The sequence below is a fragment of the Corvus cornix genome, chromosome 7, assembly GCF_000738735.6.
Source record: "Corvus cornix cornix isolate S_Up_H32 chromosome 7, ASM73873v5, whole genome shotgun sequence".
NCBI classification, from domain to species: Eukaryota; Metazoa; Chordata; class Aves; order Passeriformes; family Corvidae; genus Corvus; species Corvus cornix.
Window position 1 is genome coordinate 9,037,029 of NC_046337.1, and position 24,967 is coordinate 9,061,995.

At 40.3% G+C, this 24,967-nt stretch overlaps 1 protein-coding gene across 7 annotated transcripts in view; it reads left to right on the top strand.

Moving 5' to 3' along the window:
* Positions 1–24,967, top strand: part of CFAP221 (cilia and flagella associated protein 221) — a 36,353-nt gene continuing 11,386 nt past the window's right edge. For 2 of the 7 annotated variants that reach the window (XR_002047174.2, XR_002047175.2), the window contains exons 1-23: positions 1–392; positions 1,908–2,089; positions 2,524–2,624; positions 3,622–3,708; positions 3,814–3,909; positions 4,799–4,899; positions 7,002–7,105; positions 8,009–8,168; positions 8,598–8,718; positions 8,805–8,916; positions 9,125–9,233; positions 9,996–10,083; positions 11,193–11,282; positions 12,149–12,244; positions 13,443–13,533; positions 15,453–15,580; positions 16,029–16,109; positions 16,541–16,648; positions 16,766–16,921; positions 18,387–18,545; positions 18,935–19,029; positions 19,548–19,637; positions 19,849–19,968. Coding sequence is in view for 5 of the 7 variants with exons in the window: in XM_010407097.4 (XP_010405399.1) it covers positions 1,954–2,089; positions 2,524–2,624; positions 3,622–3,708; positions 3,814–3,909; positions 4,799–4,899; positions 7,002–7,105; positions 8,009–8,168; positions 8,598–8,718; positions 8,805–8,916; positions 9,125–9,233; positions 9,996–10,083; positions 11,193–11,282; positions 12,149–12,244; positions 13,443–13,533; positions 15,453–15,580; positions 16,029–16,109; positions 16,541–16,648; positions 16,766–16,921; positions 18,387–18,545; positions 18,935–19,029; positions 19,548–19,637; positions 19,849–19,968; positions 21,225–21,254; positions 21,861–21,984 (2,583 nt within the window). In the remaining 2 variants the exon portion in view is untranslated. Of the gene's footprint in view, positions 393–1,907; positions 2,090–2,523; positions 2,625–3,621; positions 3,709–3,813; positions 3,910–4,798; positions 4,900–7,001; positions 7,106–8,008; positions 8,169–8,597; positions 8,719–8,804; positions 8,917–9,124; positions 9,234–9,995; positions 10,084–11,192; positions 11,283–12,148; positions 12,245–13,442; positions 13,534–15,452; positions 15,581–16,028; positions 16,110–16,540; positions 16,649–16,765; positions 16,922–18,386; positions 18,546–18,934; positions 19,030–19,547; positions 19,638–19,848; positions 19,969–21,224; positions 21,255–21,860; positions 22,324–24,967 lie in introns of those variants that run through there. The other 5 variants (XM_010407097.4, XM_039555598.1, XM_010407098.4 and 2 more) reach the window with 5 other exon arrangements.

Sequence of the window (24,967 nt, forward strand, 5' to 3'; positions counted from 1 at the left end):
CGTGGGGCTCCGGGAGCGCTGGGAGGGGGAACCGGGCTCTGCCGGGGCTCCGGGAGCGCTGAGAGGGGGAACCGGGCTCTGCCGGGGCTCCGGGAGCGCTGAGAGGGGGAACCGGGCTCTGCCAGGGAACCGGGCTCTGCCGGGGCTCCGGGAGCGCTGAGAGGGGGAACCGGGCTTTGCCGGGGCTCCGGGAGCGCTGGGCGGCTGTGGCAGCAGGAGGTACGTGCTGTGTGTACAGCGATGCCTTTTCCAGCCTCACGCAGTTGTAATGGCTTTGCACCGCATCCTTTGGTGGGGTGAGGAGTGCGAGGAGCTCCGAGGCACGAGAAGGGATTAGAAAGCCCGAACGCTGACAAGGAGAAGGGCGATAACCGGGTCTGAGGGCGTTTGGGGTGAGTTTTGCCGTGGGCTCTCAGGATTTCACAGCTCTGTTGGCTTCACACACACACGCACACACAAAAAGTCGATAGACACAGCTGTCCTGGAAAATGTAAGAATATCAGGTATTCAGACATTCCAGGACCTTAAGGATTTGTTCTGTATTAGCCCTTTGAGCAACACGCAGTGTTATTGAAGTTGGTGAGCCGTGATGGCATCATCACTGTAAATTATGGAAAAGGTTACACCAGGAATCCTTTGAGGAGACTTTTGTCTGCCTACACCTTTTCCAACCTTGCGTTCCCGATGCGGAATGCTGACCAGGAGAAGGAGGGTGGCAGTGGTACAAATTAAAGTTGAAGAGCACAAGTGGAAAAAATGTAAGCCTTTTCCTTATGTTTAGAATTTTTTTGGCAGTGTTTTTGTCTGAGTGTGGTTGGTCTTGCTACCTCAGAAGAAATTTACTGCAGTGCACAATAATGCAGCTCCTCTTACAGGTTTTCTGTTGTGAGTGGAAAATTTGTGCTTGGAGTTATTGAGTGGAAAATACTATGAAGGCCAGGGTCCTGGTGGCACATTATTTTGAGCTTCTTGCTTATTTATTATTTAATACTGCACAGAGCCATAAGTCAAACCAGCATTTTATGAGCTTGCAGCACCTCTCAAGTTGTGCCTGAAAGATCGAAAGCAGACTGGAAAACCAGACAAATACCAGAGATGAGACCATAAAATGTAATGGGGGAGGTGGAGTAATGCAGCTTTGAAACTGTTGAGTGGTGCCTGCTTGAGGACTGAAAATCCCAGCATGGCTTTTGAATTCAGTACTTGTTCCAAAAGTATCGTGTCTTTTTCTCCATGCAGTTCTCCAGTTCATACAAGAGTCAAGGGCTCTGTGTGCTATATTTACAAAGATAATTTCTGGTGGATGGATCGTGTCTGGTGTCTTTATTATGTAAAATTTGCACTCGTCATTAGAGAAGTTTATGTTCTGATAACTGCATACTTAACACAGGATCTGTAATGCCCATGGCTTTCAGCGTTTACAGTTATCTTCACTGAACTAATAACCGAGATGGTGCTATCCAAACAAAAGATTCAAATGCCAGTTTTCTTATCCCTCATATTAATATTTAAAAATTAAAAATTAATCTGCAAGTTAACAACTCAAACACCCAGGAGACATTGGAAGAACATCTCTGCAGAAATTAGTTCAGATGGTGGAATTGACAGAACCTCCTCTCTTCCTCTCTGCTGGGGGATAAGGAAGAGAGAGGTGTTTTACACAGACCTGAAAGGCAGATGTCCCCAACAAGCCTTAGAACAGATGCCCAAAGTGCTAGGCCTTGCAGTGGGAGCCAGGTTTCCTGGAATCATTCTCTCCTTGTACTTAGCACACACACAGAGTAATCTACTTCAGCAGGGAAAAAGTAGCTCCCTCTCCTAAATGTTTCAAGGCAGTTTTAGGCAGCAGATGTTTCCAGTGCAAGAGAAGACATTTTGATCATTATGTTGTTTTTGTTTGACCCCAGGCACTGAGGAATTTTAGTGCCATTGAGATCCTGTTTCTGTCCTAACATGGATCTGGTTCCATCGGCCTCCACAGACATTACTGTCTCTAGGGGGTCCTTGAAGAAAGTACCCAGTGTCCTGAGCCACCTCGTGGAGGAACCTGAAAAAAGACAAGCTGTCCCCCATCACCTGCTGGAATCAAGTAAGTTCCTGCTCTCTGACTGTTCCCAGCCTCGTGGCAATTCTGGGAGACACTTGGCTGTTATTTTTTTTGCAATTGACTGAGAAAACTCCCATCCTGTTGCTTAAATTGCAGCTTCCTGCGAGCCCAAATAATGGGAGGGGTAGTCAGGAAGTAAATAGTGGCTGTGCTGATCCTGGCTGACCCTAAAGTTTCGGGGTGGCTTGTTGAAGCCATGATGCCAAGAGATGAACTAGTGGCAAGATCATGGATCTGCTGGGGTAGCGGATGCTGCCATAACTTTCCATTTATAAACTCATGCCCACTTAAAAGGAGAAATAATATCTTTTTCTTTCAGTAATACATCAGTATAGCATAACTAGACTACATCAATGTAAGTACCACTCATCATGTGTGTTTCTGGTCTCTTTTTCTCTCTATTTTTTGATATATAGAGATTTATTCAGAACTTCAGAGGAGCAGGTTTGTACAGGCTGAGCCTGCTGTGTTACACTATGGAGGGTATGAAGTTGGAAAACATCACCAACAGATGCTGGTAAGTTTTGGAGTGGGGATCCCCTTGGGGCTCATAAAAGGACAGCAGAATCTGAGTCGACTGCTTGTGGTCATGAGGCCTTTGCTCTGTGGAGCGCTCTAAAAAGCAGCACTTAAATTCAGTGGCCCTGCGGTTACAAAAGAGACGAGTACCAGGCTGTGAGCATCACCCTCCTTTATACTCCCTGTTTCCCATGTCTGCATCAGTGTTAGTGATATGTGGTTTGCACATCATGAGTGAAGGATTTGGGCTTTAACTCCACAGGAGACTTGTTTTTTCAAAATGTCCTTGGACTGTCACTGTGTCTGCAAACATGTTCACTGGTGGGAAAGTTTTGAAAGCACCTCTGGTCTTTTGCCAAGAACAATTTATTCTGAGAAAGGAAATTGTATGCATAGGTTTGATTATCTTTCCTTGTGAATGGTTTGGGTATTTCCTTTTCTACTCTCTGCTCTGCCTTTGTCTGCCTTTTTTATTCATGTTTTAAGTGTGTTGAGACAGAGGTTGGGTGGTTATGGTGGCCTAGGTTCTCCAAATATAATGAAAGTAAACAAATTCAGGAGGCTTTTATAGGCTTGGCTGAACTGCCACCATCCAAAGGTTTGTTGCTAGAAAACCAAGACAGAACCACAGAGTATTATACAATTCCTGTTGTTTCAGATGTTCCTAGAAGTGGTCAATAAATTGTTTCATTATTTGTTCCTTTTGCATGTAAGAAAAACAGCACCAGAATTTGATTCAATAGTAGCATCTTTCTAGCAAGACTAACTTATTCCTTGGTTAAGAATTGTGACTTGTTTCCAAAGAGTAAAGACATGGGATATACGTTTTGCATCATTTTCTTTTGAATTCAGAGCATATTTAGTATTATTTCTACTAAAGTAAAACTGGTTATGTCTTTGCTATGGAAGGTTTTACAAAAAGTACCGTTGGCATTCTTAATTGACCTCTTATATTGTAAAGTGTTTTATGGTCTTTGTGTTCTTTTGTTCTGCAGAAGCTGATAAATATTTCTACCAATGCACTAAACCTTCACATAATACCACCCCAGACAATGTATTTTCAGATAAAATACAGCAAAACAGTAAGTGTCAGAAAATCTTCACGCTGCTCTTTGCATGCAGCACAGGTTTTGTGTCATATAAGCAGCTCTTACACACCTTTTATCTTGTTTTGGGTCATTTTCCAGCACCGGCTTGTCCCTGGTTTGTCCCTTGTGGTTACTGTTGATTTTTGTCCTGATGAGTGGCGATACTACTATGACTGCATTCGAATTCACTGTGAGGTGAGGATTCATTGCAAAGTATAGCTAGAGTTGTAATGGGATGAGGAGTCGGATGAAACAACTATTAGAGCATGATGATAATGATAAAACTTAATCTTTTAGAGACACATGGATTTATTCCCAGTAAGTCTTGACTGGAGTATTTAACTTTAAACATTAAAATTTTTTCTCTGTAAACATCCCAGAGCTGTAGGTAAGGTTATATAACTTATTCTGCTATTCTTTGCCAGTAGATCAGTCTTTGTGCCACACTGATGTAATTTCTTAGCTGAGCAGGCTCAGAGGAGCTCTAGAGATTTGCATAAAGTATGGAAAGACTGATACTGAAAGCAGGTAGAATAGTAACATTCTGAGGTACAACACAGTGATAATCCTGAAGATGTTCTATGCCCAAAGTCTTACTGGTCAAATACTAGAGAAACTTTTTACTTCCATAGCAGACTGAGAAAGTTGGGACTGTTGAGCCTGGGGAAGAGAAAGTTGCATGGAGACCTCATAGCAACCTTCAAGTATCTGAAAGGGGCTACAGGGAAGCTGGAGAAAGACAGTTCATGAGGAATGTAGTGATAGGACAAGGGGTAATGGGTACAAATTGAAATACAGGAAATTTAGGTTAGATATTAGAAAGAAGTTCTTTGCTGTGAAGGTGGTGAGACACTGGAACAGCTGCCTAGGGGAAACTGTGGGTGCCCCAACCCTGGCAGTGTTCAAGGCCAGGTTGGATAAGGCCTTGGTCAGCCTGGTCTAGTGGGAGTGTCCCTGCCCATGGCAGTGGGAATTGGGACTGGATGATCTTTAAGGTCCCTTCCAAGCCTTAACATTCTATGATTCTATGACTTACTAATTGTAAGAGATAAATATTTGCACCTGTTTGTTTGTTTGTTTGCAGGGAGATGATACCTTAGTTGTTCCCATGCATGCTTACCCTGCTATGAATATTGTAGGATTTCCATCATTTATAAATCTGTCTGATGTATCAGTTGGTCAGAGGTGAGTTAAGGACAGACATTTGTCCACATTTTGTGAGACATGCCCAAAAACTGAAAAATTTCATTTTTCTCTATTTGTACAACTTGATGTCTTGAAAGCCTTAAGAAACTCAGCTACCATCTGGACTGAAAAATAATTCTGTATATAAACTGTTTCAGGTGCCATTCACCATAAAGTAAATGCTGTGCAGGCTAAACATATGTAGAGATGGAGCTGGGTTTTTTTGCTTCTTGTATTTAAAAGTATTTAATGACTTAGACTTCATTTTACTCTGTCTATTGCATGGCTGTAACACTGACTGTTCTCATGAAGTAATCAGTAATAGTTGTTAATAGGAACTGGGAAGAGGAAAAGGAGAAGGCAGGTTCTGTTTATTAGGGTCTAGTTCTGCAGTGTATTGGCTATATTAGTTAAAATTATGGTGATTTTTATGAGTGTAAAGATTTGAGTGAATTCTAGGAAGTGAAAGTCTTAGCAGGTGGTTTCGTCATAGTCTGTGAGTTGAAAGTAACTCATGAATTTTACTGAAGCACGGAAATATAAATAGGTAAAGCATATATAAGAAACATGCAAAATTCTGCAGTAGAAATGAGTCCAGCATTGCAGAATAACATTTGTGTCTTTTTGTTTGTTTGTTTTTCTAATCCCCTTTAGTCTGTTAAACTTCAGTGAATTGTAACATTGCAGCTTTCTCACAGGACTGAACATAACTCCTGACTTTCTGGGGGCCTCTAGGCATGATGTGATTCTGGTATTTGCTTCCTGTTAGTACTGAAGTATACAGAACTTTCATATTCTCAGAATACAGAGAAGATATTAGAAAGAGAACAAAATATAATTTTAAATAATGAGAATTTTTTTCAGCACAGCAGGGATGCTTGAAGATACTCCTGAGGAAATTTGGAAGAATTCCTGAAGAGAAAACTTGTGGTTTCAAACCTTAATTTTTACCAGTATTTTTCAGCATTAAACTACTAAAAACTTTCTAAAAGAGGAAAGCTCTCTGAGATAGTTGGTACTTTACAGAACCCAGTGGAATCTGGGCTCAGTCCATAGCCCATGAAGTTAATGGAAAAACTGCCTTTTACTTCCATAAATGTAGGATAAAATCTGTATTTTACCACCCACCATTCCCCTTAGGTACAGAAGGTCCATCAGGCAACAGGTGGCATATTTGGCTTGTTTTTGAGGCACTTTGGCTACTGTTCAAGCTGCACTATACCCTAAAACAAATTGCCTGCCCAGTCTGCCATTGCATCTTCTTTGTGAACAGGCCATAGTAAGGCAGAGATAAAAGAACTTGGCTATTATTGCTTATTTCTTTAGGCATTTTAAAATGTGCTTTCCAGAGGAACACTGTGTGTAGCATGCATTCTTTGCTGATCAGCAGGGTAGGATTTCAGTCAGACAGTTGATAAAAACCAGAAATAAGCCTGTGTAAATGGATCTTGATGTGCAGGGTGATGAATGGTGGTGCACCAAAGCTTTTGTGTTTCAGTTTGGTCTGTGAAAACAGTTGCATACAAAGGCAAGACAGGTTGAAAAGATGTGTACTAATAGTCCTCACACAACGTGCATGAGACATAAAGGGCTATTACGAAAATTAGGCCCCAGCATCGTAATTTCTACAGTGGTTGAAGTCCAGTCATTCTGTGTTGGAGTTTTCAATACTTTCTTTTCTCATCATCTTTCACAAGGAGGGCCATGGGCAAAGGCTGATTTCTGGTTCTGTACTCATTGCTCCAGTTTGCATTGTTTGTACTTGCTAGATATTACAGTCTGTAAGAATTTGAGGATGGACATAAATAACTTCCAAAAAGCAGATTTTTAAAATTTTTCTGTAATCAAATTCTGTATGGGTAGGAGAAAGTAATGTCCAGCATTCAAGTCAAGATTCAGCTCTTATTTCCTGGGGGAAGGAAAGATCTGAAATATTTTGCTATTTTGGAACAGTGAGGAATTATGATTTTCACATTAATAAGTAACCCACCCCTCTGAATGCAGGTAATTTAGTGCATGGTGTGTATAATACAATTTCCCAACTTGTAATTGATGAACAACTGTAGTTTGATTAATTTAATTCTTCTTTTATCTCTTTTCAGTAAGGAGTATGTTATCCCGTTGCAGTGCAGCTGTCCCATAGATTTTGAATTCCACATTGATATTATTCAGCCTCACAGAGCCTTCACTGTCCAGCCAACATTTGGTAGACTGACTTCTTTAAAATTCTAAATGTTAAATCTGTATGTATGAAGTGTAGTTACTTGTGACAGTCTATTCAGTGCTGTACAGAAAAAACCTTTGCCTCTGGTAAAGTTTTTGCAGGTAAATGCAGCCAGTCATTTGCAGCCTCATGGCAAATAGCCAACTTGGCTGTAAGTTCCTTTAGGCAATGTCCAGCTATGACAAAATGCGAGCTCTGACAAAATATGGGATGTTCCAAACAGTCTGTGTGGCCTTTGTCTTCCCAGAAGAGTATCTCTGAAAAAAAGGGTCATCCCAGTAAAACTTAAGTCAGAAATTTTGGTAGCCTGAAAATATGGCTGAAGGCCATCTTTAAAGCACTAAAAAGTTTCAGCTCCTACTTAAAGCCATTGTGCTCAGAGTAATCATAGAGTCATTTAGGTTGGGAATGTTTAGGGATATCAATGGTGGTTAAAGTGGTTGAGAAAATAATGGAATAGGTAGTAAGGAAATAAGGTCAAGCAGAGACAGGTAATGCATCAAATCCGTATGAGTCCCCTAGCTTGGAAAAGCACAGAGGAATATGTTTATAATGCTTTGTCCATGAAAGCAGAAAGTGCCAAAGACTTAAGTCTAGCAGATGCAAGTGAAGAATTTCTACATATAAACAGGCAGTCATTTTCACAGCAGTATGAAATATTATAGGTCTACAGTCAAACCTCTCAGCTATTGTAAAATATCTTCTATTATCTGGCAATGGACATAGTTTTTGAAAGATGCTTTGAGACCTGAAATATTTTCCATGCCTCCTGCCATCCTCTCAAACATTAAGTTGTTTAAAAAAAAGTAGCCCAGAATCAATTCCAGCATACTTAAGTGGGTTCATGTTATATGGACTCTCACTGTTTTTCTCCTCTAATCACAGGAATCATTCCAGGCAATGGAAAAGTCAAAGTAACTGTGAAGTATTCCCCATTTGAGTATGGAACAGCACAAATGGCCATGCAGTTACGGATTTTAGAGTTTCACTCAAAACCCTATGTGTGTGTATTCACAGGAACATCAACACCACATCTGGCTCTGATGTATGTGTGGCTGACTGGTCTTTGAGTATTTTTGCCCTGTTCTAAAAAATACTCATGTAATAGGATTTTATACCATTTTGCTATGATCATTTTAAGCATTGGTATCTTCGGAGACTTACAGTGCACTGATGTAATTCTACTTTTGATACATATACCTGCTTTTTTACACTCTTTGCTCAGAACATCCTTAATCTATATGAAGTGAAACAAGCAAAATAAATATAATGAGAAGTTACATATCCTTAAAGAAGTATTGAGCATCCTCAGCTTCTATCATTCCCACTCATTATTATTCTTATTGCTGAGGCCTTGCAAGATGCAGGGGGTTTTGAGCCTTTTGGGCTGTACTTAATTTTTTTGGGAAAAAATTGGACTTATTGCCATTTGGAGAGTACTTATGAAAGCAATATGTGTCCTTCTGACATCTAGAAAAGAACATTTTGATGAACAACAATGTCATCCAGAGAAAAAAGCTGTGTCTGGAAAATCCATAGTGTGGAGAAGAGACCGGTTCAGCCAACTACAGTCAAAGCCTATTGCAAAACTAAAGGTGTGAAAAGATAATAATTACAAGTACTTTTCTGGGCAGGAAATCTTCCATGTTTCTATTTCTTCCTATTAATTTATATCTTATAGGAAATTGAATACCAGAACCTCAGATTCCCCACCGACTTGTCAAATCCATATGCTGTGGCTAGTGTTTTGATTCAGGAACCAGGAAAATTGAAGATAAAGGACATAAAAGAAGGTAATTAAGCAGCATAAACTTGGTCTTAGCATTATTTGTAGGTCTGATGAGGAACTTGGCTCCAGAATTGCTGAGGTGATGTAACTGTTGTTTCTGTGAGAAATCTCAGCTTTATGTATTAATGGGTACAGTTATCTTAATGGAGGGATTTCACAATTAAAAACCCAATCTAGACTGAGGTGTATATGGCTTTCTGATGTTCCTGCAGCCCTGTCCCAAGGCAAAGAAGGGATAAAAACCAGGCAGATGAAGGACACTATATTTCAATTGAAAGTCAAACAAAATGTTCAGGAAGAGGAAGCAAATCATCTAAAGCGGTAATTATTAGTTAACCATGTCAGTTAACCATGTTAATTAACCATGTTAACAAGACTGGGATTTGCTTAACCAAGGCCTCTATGAATGATGTATGAAATATCCGCTAGTGCAGAATGGTGCCATTTCGTGTCCCAATAGGTTTGTTTTAAGCCTAAGTTACTGTTGTTTTATTTAATTTTTTTTCTCTCCTGCTAAGAGCAGACTCAGTAGTAATCCATAGTAGTACCCAATGAGGTCTTTGATTGCCTTATGGTTCCATTCAAAAAGAAACCTGCTCAAAATCTTGTTTGCCTAACCTTGTTCTCAGACATCTCATCTTGTGCCCCTTAAGGGCAAAAGAAGATTTTGTCATGGTTGTCAATATATTCAGGTTAAAATGAATAATGAAGTGAGAGCAGAATTACACTTGAAAGCATTCAAAAAATATGTAGATGTAGTGCTGATATGTCCCACTGATAGATGTGGACATAGTTTAGTGGAGTGTTAGGCAGTGTTAGGTTAATGGCTGGACTTAATGATTTTAGACATTTGTCCAACCTTACTTATTTTATGATTCTGTTGTACATCAAATGGTGCAAAGCAGAACGTAGTTGGGTCTGTAAGCACATCATGGTTTTATTTGAAATCCACAGATCATCTCATGCACTGAATGTCATGGACACCTAGGCACCTCAGGAAGAGGAGAGTAAGTCTGTTAGCCTTTGAATAAAGCAAACTGTGCATTAAGTAAAGCATTTTTCTTGTCTCCACTGCAAATGCAGGCAAGTTCATAAGGGAAGTGATCCAATCTCTGTGGAGTTTAAAAAAGAGATTATTGAAAGCCGACAAAGGGAAGAAGAGCAATACAAGGTTAATCTTTGATGTTTTTTCTGTAAATTTGAAATCAAACTTATACTTTCAGATTATGCAGTGCACTAGTGAATTGTATCAAGCTCTCTACATGTTCAGTTTTTCTTTGTTAATCAATGCAAACCTGTGCTAGTTGTGCTTTTTACTGCAGTCATATCTTTATTGTGCCTGGGCATCACTGTTTCAGGGATGGTTTTATTTCTAAGGTAGACAGAGAGAAGGGTAAGGTATTACCAGAAATATAACAATATTTGCCCAACCTAGCAGATTTGCACCCAGCCACCCAGTCTCATCAGAATGCCACATTCCAGCATAATCCTGTCAGCACCAAGACCACATCCAAACCTCTGTTTGTGTTGTACCTCTGAGGAGCTGCTGTTCTGAATGGCTCACATTCAAAGAGCTAGATCCAGTCAGTACTCCCACACAGAGCCGTGGGGAGATAATATCAGGTTGTACTTCTGCATCTTCACCCTCTCTCTCTTTGGTTTCTTCCAGTCACTACAGACTGCAGGTCCTCTTCCACAGAGGTGATAACAGCAATAAGCACTACTTGGTGGCAGGAAATATCTTTCTTTGTGTGGCACAGCTCTCAGGGACAGGTGGAGCCTGTCCCTCTTATCCTGCCTCCTGTCTATTCAAGTAGCTTCTGACATCCCACTGACTTCCAACTGGTTGTGGGAGTGAAATTATTTATACATAGGATAAAGGCTTGATTTATACACTGAATTAGGCAATGTAAAACATTATATTTAATACTAAAAAGGAAATTAGTAAAAAAGGGATCTAAATTGTGAGATTGGTGTATCACTGAATTAGATGTATGTTAACTTTGTTTAGAAGCATCTATTTTCTTACCTGCTGATTCTGGCTATGCAAGGAAAACCATGTTGCATTAGGACAGAGATTTGATTGAAACTCAGATCTGAAAATACTTTTTTTTACTTGGTTTGACTTGCTTAAGGGTTGCAATAATCCCTCCCTAGAAGAGAATGAAGTCTGTGTTTTGTGAAGCACCTCCATAATGTTACATTGTGAGTTTCACTAATTGTAATGGAGGAAAGAATTCCCTGGGTGCTTTGTGCTAATGTGCTTCTTCTTCAAATTAGATCCAAAGAGGAGAACCTGTCATAGAACAGGAGTTCCAAAGGGATGAAATAGAAGTCTCCTTTAGACGTGTTACCCGGCATGTTGAGCAGGTTTGTTCATATGTTTTTATAGCCTGCTATGTGCATGCTCTATTATCACCTCCCAAGCTAACAAACAGCCATAGATGTTTGACATTGAATACTTTTCCTCCTGATATTCCTACTTCTGTATCAGTGCCTTATTTCCCATTTTACTTTTAGCTAGGGCAAGCACTATGCTACATGCACAACTCATCTTCTAATGTTCTGATCTAGTATGAGAGTCAAGTGGAGATCTGCAGGCCTAACCTGAGACTTATATTGCTTGTTTCTGAAAGATCTCTCAGGGGAAGCTTTGTCATGCCTCATTGTAAGGTTAAGCATATCACAAAGTTTGCAGCCTCTGCCTGCAGGTTAGATTGACAGGAACCTTTCTGGTACTTAGGTTTTTTTTGCCCTTCTCTGGGGCGTCTTTCACCCTTCCTTGGGTATGTGCTATTATTGGAGAAAGGTTTTGCTGAGCACCTGGTTTGAGTCCTTACAGCTATTCCAACTTCATGTCTGTGCAAGATGAAGTATGCATTTGGTAGAGCCCCTGTCCATTCTGTCTGCTGTCCAACTGCCCATAGAGTGCACTTAAGTTGTAGTCTGTGTTGGTCATTTGTGTGGATGCAGACCATGCCATCTTATCTCTGCATTCCCCATACTACATCTGCTAGTACTTGGTGATTACCTCCCATTAAGCCCTGCAGTGAAGACTTCTGGTTAAATGCCAATGCTGCAAATATTTTCACTGGACTTAATTTCAGTATTTAGAAGTAACATATGGATTCAAGCCAAGGAATGGCTTGGGATGGAGAAAAGTTCTCCCTTATCTAGTTGTAAAAAGGGTTGTCCTTTTTCTTTTCTGTTTCCTTTCTTAAAAATGCATCATGCAGCAACCAAGTGCCCATCCCACATTCGACTTGCTCCATAATGACCCTTGGGACAGCAGAAAGAGGATGCTCAGGAAATTCCAACAAGCAGCATACAAGGTAAAGCAAACAACCAGAGTACAGTGTGATGGCATGACACCTGGGAAACAGCACAAAAGAATGTGCAACCAGCACATAAGGAGTGTTCACAGCCTGCTAGGGATTTGGTAGTTTGGTAAATATGCCCCTACCTCACCAGGAAATAAGGATCTGGAGTAAGTTTTGTATTCAGCTGGTCTTTCATATTGGAATTGATACTAAACAAATGCAGATAAATTCAGATTTTTTTTTTAAACTAAAGAATACTTTTGTACAAAAAAGAAGATTTGAAAATGCATATAAAATATTGCACCAGTACAAGAAAGACTTTAATAAACTGGAGTGAGTTTATTTAAGTGAGTAGAGCCACCAAGGGCTTAGAGCACTCACTCTGTAAGGAGACACTTAATCTGGAGAGGGAAAGTAGAGGGAGAGGGCAGCACCTTCACACTCCTCTGACGTTACTGATGATGGAGGATCTTTGCAATGGTACATGATGGAAACATGGGAAACAACAGGTATAAATTTAAATAAGGGAGGTATAGACCTGGAAGAAAAAGACTAATCAGTAAAATCACTTATTTCTTTTGGTTTAAATATTATCTTGCATGTCCACTGCTCTTTCCCCAATAAATCTTAATGTAGTAAGCAAGATGGAAATGTCCTGTTCTTCTAGTGTCCAGTTTGGATGTTCTTCAATCTATTCACAATATTGAGATCTTGAAAATAAATGCTCTTTTCTGTATTGCACAAATAAGGAAGTAACTAAATGGCCCCATGTGGTATTAAAACCTTGTATTCTTCATTATTACCCTGTGGGGTTTGGGCAAAACACAGTGCAGGTTGCTGTTTACTCTCCTCATTCTCAGAGCCACAAATATTCATATGGCCCTGGTTAACTGACTGTTCACCCTCTGTTTAATCTGTATATGCCAGTAAACACAGCTGAAGGATTAGGACCTAGCCAAGAAGTCTGATTAATGTGTAAGACTAAATTAAGGTTTTAACTGTATTTATTGTGTAATGTCATTATAGTATTGAGATCCTTTCTACATCTTTCCTTCTCATTTTCTCCTGAACAGAAAACTATATTAAAAATTCTTAAATAGAGATTTCTGAGTGAGCTCTGGAGAATAAATACAGATGTAACACATACACTGTATTTCTATGGCTGTAAATCTTAGGGTGTTCAACATAAATTTAAAAATCATTCTCTCAGATTTTGGTTCAGATTCGTCTAAATCGTTTATTGCTTCTGTTCCGTGGACTGACCAGGGAGGCTGGAGGTCTGGAGGAGGGCTCTGTGTCTGGTAAGGATTAGAAGAACAAGTTGGTATTTTGGCCATGGGCTATGATAATTCAGGTTCTGCTGCAGTGTCAGGTTCATTACATATAAACTTAAAGACAGAGTCCTTATAAAGGAGTCTTCCAGAAAAAATAGAAGTGTGACAAGGTAGAATTATAGAGTGATTCGGATTGAACGGCCTTTAAAAGGCCATCCAGTCCAACCTCCTTGCAATGAGCAGAGACCTAGATCTTCACCTAGATCAGGTTGCTCAGAGCCTTGTCCAACCTGTCCTTGAATGTTTTCAGGAATGGGGCATTCCCTACCTCCTTGGGCAACTTGTTCCAGTGTTTTACCATCCTTGTTGCAAAAAAATTTCTTCTTTACATCTACTCTGAAACTACCTTCTTTTAGTTCAAAACCATTACCCCGTGTCCTATGGCAACAGGCCCTGCTAAAAGGTGGAAATGGCTGTAGTCAAAATACATCTATTTTTCATACACAGTATTTACCAGATTTTAAAATTCCTATTCTTAGGAGCCATGCAGCTTATCTACATAATAACAGGGCAGAAGCTGTGGATTCATCATTGGAACTGTTCAAGGCAAGGTTGGATGGGACTTTGGGCAACCTGATGTAGTGATGGATATCCCTGCCCCTGGCAGAAGGGTTGGACTAGGTGGTCTTTAAAGGTCCCTTCTAACCCAGCCGTTCTGTGATTGTACATATAGGCCTGAGGAACAATGAAAGGGCAGATGGGACTGCATGAGAAACAGGGAGATGAACAGATCAGGGGGAGCCCAAGAGGCGAGAGACACAGGATGAGAAGAGCTTATTGCAGGGGGGATGGAAGGGGGAAAGACACCTGAACGTGGTGAAGTCTGAACTCAGTGAAATGATACAGTAGGAACCATGAGACACATTGCCAGGTTGCCAGTACTGGGTTGAGTTTTTGTCCTCATTGTTTTCTCATAGAAGTGCTTTTAATCAATCACTTTTTTATCACACTGAAATGAAAGTGCTGGTCTGGAAAAGTGACTTGTTATTTAAGATCATAGAAGAAAACTGGCTTTGGATGGGAGTCACAGTTGGATATATGGGAGACAGAGAAGAATTTGGATCTCTTATTTCCCAGTCCCTTGTAGACACACAGTTTGACAGCTCCTGAGACACACTTGTCGGTGGTTGAATCCTGGACCCAGACCGCCAGGGAATCTGAATCGTTTATTCGAAGGAATGAGCTGGTTTTGTACTCTTTTCTAAGGCACAGTATTTCCTTGTATGGCAATCTTCACTATGTGACCTATCCCGTGCTGCCACTCAGCAACACTTTCTCAATGTCCTTTTGTGGGGTGCTCGCTGCTGTTCACTCCTCTGTCAGCTCCCGGCAGGCTCCTCTCCGTAGGGCTCTGCCGTGTGACACCTCCTCCCCCAGGCTCCGGTGGAGACGAGCCTCTGTGTGCTGCCATGTGCTCCTTTGTGCTGCCATGTGCCTCTGCAGGCAGGTGTAACAGCTCACAACCCAGTTCTACCTTACAATTCCCCATAACACTGTTCCATCTCCGGCCTTCAGATAGGTACTTTTAATTCCCAGGATGCAGAAGATGCAGGAATGCTACAAATAGAAGGTGTAATGACATTAAGTGTAAGAAAGGCCTCTGACTTCTTTCAGCCTTGATGAGAACTGTGCTGGATGGAGTGGGTTGTAATGTCTTTTTAGGAAAGGGGAAATTAAATCTGTCTGCTATTCAAGGTGTTGTGCTCATGTCTTGTAGATGAGACATTTAAAGTCTTTAGGAAGTATTAACTTACTTTTTATATTAAAATTACTAGACATCCCGGTTTAGGAAAATGTTAAATATGTTTTGTGACTTGATTCCATTTCTGAAACAGTGCATTAAGATATATTACAAAATCTTAATATTTGCTTTCCAATCATGACAGAAAGAAGGAGTTTCAGCAAACCAGAAAAGAGTGAAGAACATAAGGGCTTTTCTTCCAGCATATCTGAAGATCGTATATTGCCTTTTGAATTCCCCTTTTACGGTTCACATGAACTACACAGTTATTTGGTAGGTATAGTAACTAAAATGTTAGTCAGCAGTCTAGATAGAATTTTGTTGAAGACATTGGCTCCAGGGTTGGTAGTCCCTTTATTAAAATTTCACGATGTGGCTGGTGTTCTGGGGTTCTGACAAATTAATTCAGGACTTCAGATTTACTGAGGGTTCTGTTGAAAACAGTAAAAAAATCTTTTCATTCTCCTAATTGTATCCGAAAATTGTGAGCAATACATTAATGTTCAGAGCTGATTAACATCCATTCTTCAGAAAAAAAGAAAGAAAGAAAAAAACTGAAATGCCAAAATCTAAGAAGGAACAGCAGAAATATCAAGCTATGTAAAATAAATATTTGCATAATTATTTCCGTATGTTTTCAATTAGCTGTACTCATGGATTGCTGCCAATACAAAACAAAATGCCATCCATATTACTGGTTTTAAATACTGTTCTGTTTCAGGCACCTGATGCTCTTGGCCTAGTTCCTATTGAATCTGTAGACGTGAAAGTCAGACACATTCTTCCTTTTTACGACTTGAAGGTGAGTCAGTACAGCTCCCTCATGTTTCTCTTACCTGTCCAGTTAAGCGTTTTCAGCCTGATTCAGTGGCCTCTGTGCAGCCCAGTAAAAATGTTACCTTAATGAGGCTGTATGATTAGCATGCTTTTATTAAAACCAAATCTCACCAGTTCCTATAAGTAACCAGCTTACAGCCAGCAATAGTCCCCTCTCTCCGGACAGAGATGAATCACCTCAGCTGGAATTATTGTATCTCAAACATCAAAGTCCTAGTGAACTATGGCTTCTCAGAGTTTTGGTTTTCTACTGTGTTCTGCAGTAGTGTTCCAAGTGTCTTTTACCATGGAGATGTGATGTGTCCATGATAAAGCCAAACATTCCATTCCATTTATGAGTTAACAGAAAGTGATTATTGTCATTTCCTGCTGCACATCTTTTTTCTTTGAATTTAGGTTCCTCAGCATTGCAACATTATGAAGTATCAGCCATTTTGTACACACTATGCAGCTACAAGTTACAAACCTGTAAAACTTTCTCGACCACTGAGGCAGGGAGCCCAGGTAACAAAGTCACTCCTAATGCTACATTTCTACAATTATTTGATTAATTTTACCTCAGCATTTTATACTGAAAGATTTACTACACTCTGAAAACCTTTGATGTCTGTGTTTTTCAAGGATGAATTGATTCAAGTAGTTCCTGCTCCTGAGAAGCAGCTCTCTCAGAGGACAGATTTTCACAAAAAAGCAGCAGAAGGGGATATCAGCCTCTTAAACTTGGTTCCTCCCCAAGCTTTAGTCCACCCAACAGAGAGCAACCCACTTCGCATTTTTGTAAGTACGAGTTGACTTCCATGAAGAACCTAAGGAAGGAGCAGAAGTGTGCTTGTTTCATCAGAAGCCTGATGTGGAATTTATGGGCAGTTTTCTTACTCAGATTGGTTATAAAACTATCCAGAGTGAGAGTAATCCTTCATGGTGCAAGTTCTGGTGGATAGGAGTCACAGAGCTCAATCCCACTGAGAGGGGCACCATTTCAGTTTAGGGTGTATTTTGATCAGTTTAGGGGAGGGATGATAAGACAAAATTCCAGTGAAAGCAGAGAACTGGAGACCCTTTCAGTCTGACACTCCACAAATGATCAGTGATCACAGGATTTCTGGGAACACCGTGGAACCCCTCCCTGCTTCTCCATTTGTTTCCCTATTTGGATGTTAGAGGAAAAGCCATGATCCTGGCATCTCAGTCCTTCTGTAACCTCACACTCTTGCCCAGGTCGGTAGGACAGATGCAGTCTTTCCCTGCTGTTCCGCTGGGGGACTACAGTTCTGCCTAATCCTTGGGTGAACAGAGAAAAGTGAAGTCAAACTCTGCTCGCATTGCATCCTGCTGCCTTACAGTTTCTAAGAGTTCTCAGAGCATCCCAAACCACATTTCCAAGTTATTAGGCCCAGAGATTCAAGAAATCACCACCACTTGCATGGGAGGGTTTTCTGTTACTGTTGTCATGTAGACTGTGCTACTTGGCACCAGCTGCAAGAGATAATTCCCACACAGTGCAGCACAGCCCAGAGGTCCCCGAGGTGCCTCTGATCAGGCAGAGACAGCTGTAGGGCTCAGAGCAGTGCTGTGCATGGGCACAGGCAGATCTCCCAGCCAGCATGGCACTGGGCCTGGCTTGGGTGGCTCTGGCTCCCAGCACTTCTTAGCTACAAGGGGCCAGAGCCCACTGTGCTAGTCTGGTGATCTTGGCATAATATCTGTGATGTAGACTTGTCACCCCTGCACGCAGCCAGGACTCCAGTGGACTTGCTGATGAGATCCTCTGTGCACCTCTTTCATCCCTCTGTCATATCAGTGTAAAAGCCAGGCACAGCTTGATCCACACTACCCAGCTTTGGGTTTTATCCAGAAACAGATGCTAGTGCAGGGAAATTGATGGCAAAATGTTCACTAGCTTCCACCACAGCGAGCCCAGCTTCCTTTCTTGGATTCTGAACTGTTCAGAGAATCAGCAATGGATTTCAGAGTAATTAGGCAATAGTTTTTTCTTCCAGACTTGGAGACAACAGCTAAATTGCTGTATTTTAGACAGTAGGGATCACATATAAATCAGACGAGATTGTAGGATGAGGGGAAGAGACAGAAAATGAAGGATCACACCAAACAGAACAGTCACAGTGAGACAAAGCTGTTCATCTGGGGAGACTACCTTAATTGTAAGAACTGAATTTTCACTAATATTATTTGTTACGATGCTCAGAACAATTTATTAAAATTATCTCTTCATTGTTTTTAGAACCCCACTCCAGGATTAGTTCCATTTTTACTTCCTTTGGCCTATTGTGAATCAAATATTGAATATCATCTTTGTCCTCATCCAAAATATACCCCTACCAAGGAATGCCCCAAAGGATCCAGTATTCCAGTCACACAAAAGAAATTTCTGGATCACAAGGTAGGGCCTTTTGGGTTTGTTGTATGAGTACCTGCCTTGGGTATGTTCTTGCTGAGAACTTGCTCTAAGGAATCAAAATGAAAGGTGGAGACGTTCTAGATAGAAGATACTTTCAAATATAAATTATGCCTGCACCTAAATAGTCAGTACACGGGTCAGAATAACTAGTTCTACTTAGGCTTTATCCACGTCTCTTATTTATGCCTGAGTGGTTTTTTGCTCTTTCCATATGTTCAGTGTTGTATTTTCACTTCCTTACAGTGATGGAAGGATCTGAAATATTCAGCTCCCCAAATTCAATTCTCAGACAAGATGCTCTGTCCTGCAAACCTCTCTCCCCACTGCATTATGTATTAGAGGTCTGATTGTTGTAGCACTTGTCATTTCAGGAAGTGATTTGTGGAGTAATGGAATGGAGAAAATTCTCACCGTTGGAATATTCCACTTTTTCTAACATTCCCACATTGACAAATACAATACCTAGGTAAGAATTTGAATATACAATGCCTCTACCCTGCACTAGTTTCAGCTGCCTGTAACTATATTGATCCGTCACTAGTCCCACACATGAAAGTGGCCCTACAGGTGGAATTAATTGCTGCTCAGAAATCCAAAACCAGCAGAAAAAACTCCTACTGGACTCCTAGAAGGGTAGATTAAGAGCAGTATCATTAGAAGAAATGGGTAGCCCAAGGAAGGAGAATTCCAGTCTGGGCTTTCGATAACATCTCGCCTGAAAGCTTGTTGACTCAGTCCTAGAAGACCCCAGGAGGTGCAAACTCTGTCTGTAAAACCTTTAACTTACAGGCACTTGCACCCAGTGGTAGCCAACATCTCTCAGGCTCACATTCCCTCATATCACAGCAGTTTCTGGTGCACCCAAATTTTCTGCGAATATTTAAAAGTACCTCATCTTCATTGTAACTGCAACTGCTGTGGAGCTTCAAAATACAAAAATACCATTAGTATTAATACATTAAACTGGTACCATTTCCATCACAGGGATCCTTACAGTTTAGATATGCTTCCAAGAGATGTACCACCAGTGCTGTCTGACTTACCTGAGAGAGACAAGGAGAACATAATTGACCAGTAAGTTTCTCCTCTATTCTGTATATGGTGTGATTGACTGTGTCTAAACCAGTCCCAAGATGTATGGATGTGTCAAAACCTGTCCCAAGAGATCCTCAAAGGCAAAAGCACAAAGTCCCTCTTACATAAAACATACTTTTGTTATTGTTGGCTAAAAAAAATACTTTCAAAAGGACAAAAACAAGCTGTTCATCATCTTACTAATTTTTAGTGAGACAGACGAAGCTGAGTTCAACATGATTCTTACTTCAGAGATGGTGAGAGCTGAATTTCCACAGATTGGGGAGGCACTCTCAGAAGAAGATGAAGAAGAATCAGCAAAAAAAGCAAGGTAGGTATAATTTGAAATTAGAAGACAGGAATGGAAAGGAATCTGAAGTCAGCATTGTTGTGATAAGACGCAATGAAGAGTCCTCAGGCAGGTGCAAAAGGGAGCTCATTTATTGCAAAAACCAGGCCTTTTTAAGCAATTAGGCTTTTATCAGCTGCATACTTTTAAAATACAACAAACATAATTTAACCAACTACCATAAACCACGACGTAAACACATGATGGTTATGTAACTTGTTTTCTACAGTTACGTAACTTGTTTTCCACCTCTCTTCCAGCTGAGTCATTACCCAGAATCCTTTTCTGCTTAGCCAAAGTAACAGGACTAGGCAATGATTTTACAAAGGCAACAAGGCCTTCATTTTATAGGGTTTTACCTATGCACAACAAAGCATCCCTTTCAGAATTGCATAGAAAGTCATACTGAGATCCTCTAGGGGCTCTATCACAAGTGGGATGCAGATCTAGTACTTTGAGCAAATTTGCACTGCAAATTCAGTCTCTGCATTTTACTTCAGAAAGCATCTGTGAACATGACACATTGGCTTTGGTTATATCAGTATGATCTAACACTTGGGGCAGTTGCTTGCTTTCTCAAGAGATATTCAACATTCTTGGACCAGTGACTTTTGCTTTTCAGTGACCTTTTTGGTTAGGTGTTTATTAAAGCTTGCAGAGGAAAGGGCCCTTAGAATTTCCCCCTGGCATGGTGCTTTTTTCTCCGGCTTTTCCTGGGAGTGTTTCACATTTGCTCTGTCGAGCTTCACCCTCCCCGAGCACACATTGCAGCCGGCAGTGTGGGTGATGAGTGACTGCAGAGCAGCACAGGTGAAAGTCCTGAGTTCTAACCTTCTGTTTTCACAGTCCTTGTGGGACTTGGAGCAAGTGAATTCATTTCTGTCCAACAGTTGTCCTCTCTTTAAAGTGGTCATGATGTGGCTTAGATACCAGGATGTGCAAGATAACCTGAAACTTTCAGAGCTGTCAAGAGATTTGAATGTCTGCTTTACTTTTAGAGGGGAATAATTTGATTGGCATTGAAATCCCATTCAGCCTTTAAAACAGTATTGTGAGGTCTCTGACAAAACACTGATTGCTGTCTTGTGAATACTACAGCACTGATTGAAAAGAATTTGCTGTAAAAATGTAGATGTGTCACACTCAGTGCTGTTTTTTACATTTTATGACACTGCTTGTCAGAACATGGGGATTTGGGTCAGCTTGTGTAACTAAAGAGTGACCTTCCTCCTCCACAGCAATACAGTGCGGGATGGTGCCTTTCTTGGGTGAGTGGTTTTATAACCATAAGTGTCTTTCTTTTTTAAATCTTAGATATCTGTTTCAGAAAAAAAAGGAAAATAGTTTTCAACGTTAGACAACTCTGGGTATTGATATTTACTTGTTGAAATCTTCCCTATTATTTTGGGTTTGTAAAGAGGGAAGCAAAAATTTATTAGCAAACACTGAAGTCCCAGTCCTTTATGTTGTCACTGAAAGGTTCTTTGTTGTTGTTGAGGGGGTGGTATTTCACTAGATGACAGAGAACGTACTGCTCCTCTACAGAAGTTTCAGCGTTTTTAAGGCAAACCAGGTTTTCATGTGGTTACTCTTGTTCTGGCAATCACATCCTGTGTTCCTACAGGGATAAAATGTAAAACTCGGTCAGTCTGTGTTTACCTGTGTCAGATGGTTAACTTTCCTAACTGGCCAAGCCAACAGTTAAGTGTTCTTTCTGCAGTTTCACTACTTTTCCAGTTCTGCATAAGTAATGGAATACCGTCTGTGTTCATTATGAAAAAAGAAATCATGAGTGCCTCTTTGGATTTTGTCAGCATTCCCAAGTAGTTTCCCTGTTTATTATAAATACAAATGATGCTTTAAATTTCTTGCAGAGACACATGCAATGGTCCAGGTGGACATTTTCGACCCCAAAACAATGAGCTTGGAGAGAAAGTTCGAAAACATCTGGAGACATTGAAGCTGAAAGCACTTAATAAAAGCCTTATTCTGGGATAAGAGTAATTTTACAAAGTCCATGGCCTGGCCCTGCTTATCCTGTTAGTGTATGAGGCCTTCTCTGTCCCAGCTGCATTTACTTTTGTTCACTGAGGTCAGCAACTTCTTACCCAATAAGAAGAGAACCACCAGTAATGCCGCCTACCAGTAATGCCGGCTCTGTCAAGGACTCTCACTGTGCCCACTACCCGAAACACAATAATTACTCCAGTCAGAAACCTCAGCCTTGCACCTGCTTATTTTGTTGTGGTGTGAAGGACCAGAAAACCTCAGTACTACCATGTAATTGGTAATTAATTTACAGCCCACTGTTGTCAAATAAAATGTGAAAAGACCTTATGACCGAATTCTTCTGATTTTGGTTTTTTTAGTTACGACCTGTCCTTGAATTTTTGCAGGTAAGTTGCTAAATCTCAGACTTGACGATAAACCATATATTTGATATTTTTAAGGAAAAGGAAGACTTGAACACCATTACTGTCCACAAAGACAACGTCCAAACAAGTCTCATTAGCTGTTCAGGGATTCAATTCAGTGCACGGATCTTGGCAAAAGGGTGCATGGGTTGAGTGAATGAACTGCAGATCCTCATGAGAAATCTGTAATGGTCAGGGTGTATTCCCTAGGAAAGGAGATTTCTCAGCATATCATCTTGCAGCTGAGGTGTCTTCTAGTTTCTTATCAGACTTCAGACAAAATTAGTTTTATTCATAGTGAGTTGATTGCTCATTTTAAAGAGTGCTCCAGGCTGTTTGTGCTGAAAAGCACAAATCTTCTGTACTCAGAAGCATGGAAATCACAGCAATACACACTACATTCCTAGGATCCATACTTCTTTCCAGGCATACTTAAAACCCCTAAGAAAAGAAGTTTATTTCAGAGAGTGATCAGTGTAGAAAAGCTGTAAAAAGCCCAGGGAGATAGAAAATGGGAAAGTAGGGTGAAAAAGCTGCAGAATAGCCTGTATTATACTAGCTACAAGCTATCTCTGCTCCCTTTAAAGAAATAAAAAGCTGTTAAGTTTCTGCTAAATGTCTAATTGACAAGGGATTGTTCAGAATGCAGGTCTGGATATCTGCAGATTTCTCTGACTACAAACAACTGCTTGAATTTGTACACATTGCTTTTTTTCTTCTGCAAGTCCTGAGGGAAGCAGTTGATCTTTTAAGAGATAAGCTAAGAGTTTAGCATGTTTCTTAACATGACCATGACAAAAACATTTTTACAGTTTACACTGAAAGCATTCACAGTTCATAATGCACAGTTTAGGTAAATCAAGCATAGATAATTCTTTGGAACTGTTACCTATCAGCTAAATGTCTAGTCTAGTAATGATGGAAAAAGTGTCCAGAAACAACAGTGATTAAACGAAGTTAATCTCTTTTTCGTACATCAGTATCACCTTCCCTCCCTTCTCCAGAACTGTTTCCTGGTCATCTCAATGGAAATTAATCATGCTTCTCCATTCTCCAGCAGTAGACATCAGCCTCCAAGGAAATGAACCGCCTTTCTGTAGAAGTGATCCTCCTTTCTGTGTTCTAAGGCTTTTAGGGGTCAGGTTTCAGTGTGCAGAGAAGGTAAGAAAATGCTATTACCTTGCACTAAAATCTTCCTAAAATTCAAAGGGATTGATGGTAGTGTGCAGATGTCTCTGCATTATATCCCTCCAGGATACGCAGGTGATGAGCTATCAAAGCCGATCCCACTGTCTCTAAGAACATGAAATTTGGCTAAATAATCTGAAGTCTTAGGTTTTCATGAGACCTCTTAAGTCAACCCCTGGATGACTACTGAGCACTTTCAGAAGTGGGACATAAACCTTAAGAATTATAACCTGCAGTTAGTGGCTTTCCACACTTCTATGTTCAGTGTTTGATGAATAGGACTGAAATGTTACAGAAAATTAATTGGAAGAAAAAGGAGTGATATAATGGAAAATGTGCCTTATTTTGGGAATCTAAGGGCTGCATTTTTACTGATGGAGGTGGGAAAGTCAAAATGTGTAAATTGATGTGCAGAATGTGCAGACAAGTTTATTTCCATTCACCGCAAGTAAAATTGCTACTGCTTCCCTTGTTTGGAAAGGATTAATTGGCTAAATAACAGTGCAACTGTTTTACTAATTAAGATATATCCATTTTTCCTGAAAGAGCCTGTCCTATTAGCAAGGTTAATAAACACTGACTCACTCTTTAGCTTTTCTGCCTCTTATTACATAAATTAGCACTAATCTCTAAATCAAATAAAAGGTGTATTTTAAAAATTAAGAAAATGTTACTGTGCAAATGATCCATGATCTTAAGTACTCAGTAACAGGGTTATTAATCTCACTTACTGTTCCATGATGAGAGAAAACCCATCAAGGTCTTTAAAATGTAAATTAATTATATTTTATAAGAAGGCTGGGAGAAAAACAGCAGTGTGTGTCTGATGTAAAGAAATGGGTGAAATTATATTTTCAGCTCATATTTCATGAACTAAAGAAACCTTGTTACCTTTGAATTTGTAATGCAAGGTTTGGTTATTCCAAGATCCAGTTGAAGGGCTTTTTGTCATCTGGTCTTTTTCCTGCACAGGTTTTCTTCTGTCTGTGCTCATACTGCATCCTTTGCTTTATGGGAACACCTCAAATGCTTCTCTCCAGCTATTTAACCATGGAGAATTTTAGCTCTTGCTGGGCCCTGTCCTGCTCTTTCAGTTTATTTGGAAACAGCCAGCAGGTTTCTAATTTATTGGGTGATACGCAAATGGTGTCATTTCCTTAGGAAGCTGGATAAAGGTAGAGAATAAGGACTTCTCTGTGTACAAGTGTGGGTAAATTTCTTTGCAAATGTAATTGTGAAGTGCTGCTCTGCAATCTGTGAGTGCATAATTTTTACAGTTCCTTTAGAGACACCAAACAGTTCTTATGAGGGCTTCTATGTCCTTTGAAAACTACAGCTGTTGCTGATGTAACTAGGTTTTGCATAGAATTTTAAGGCGG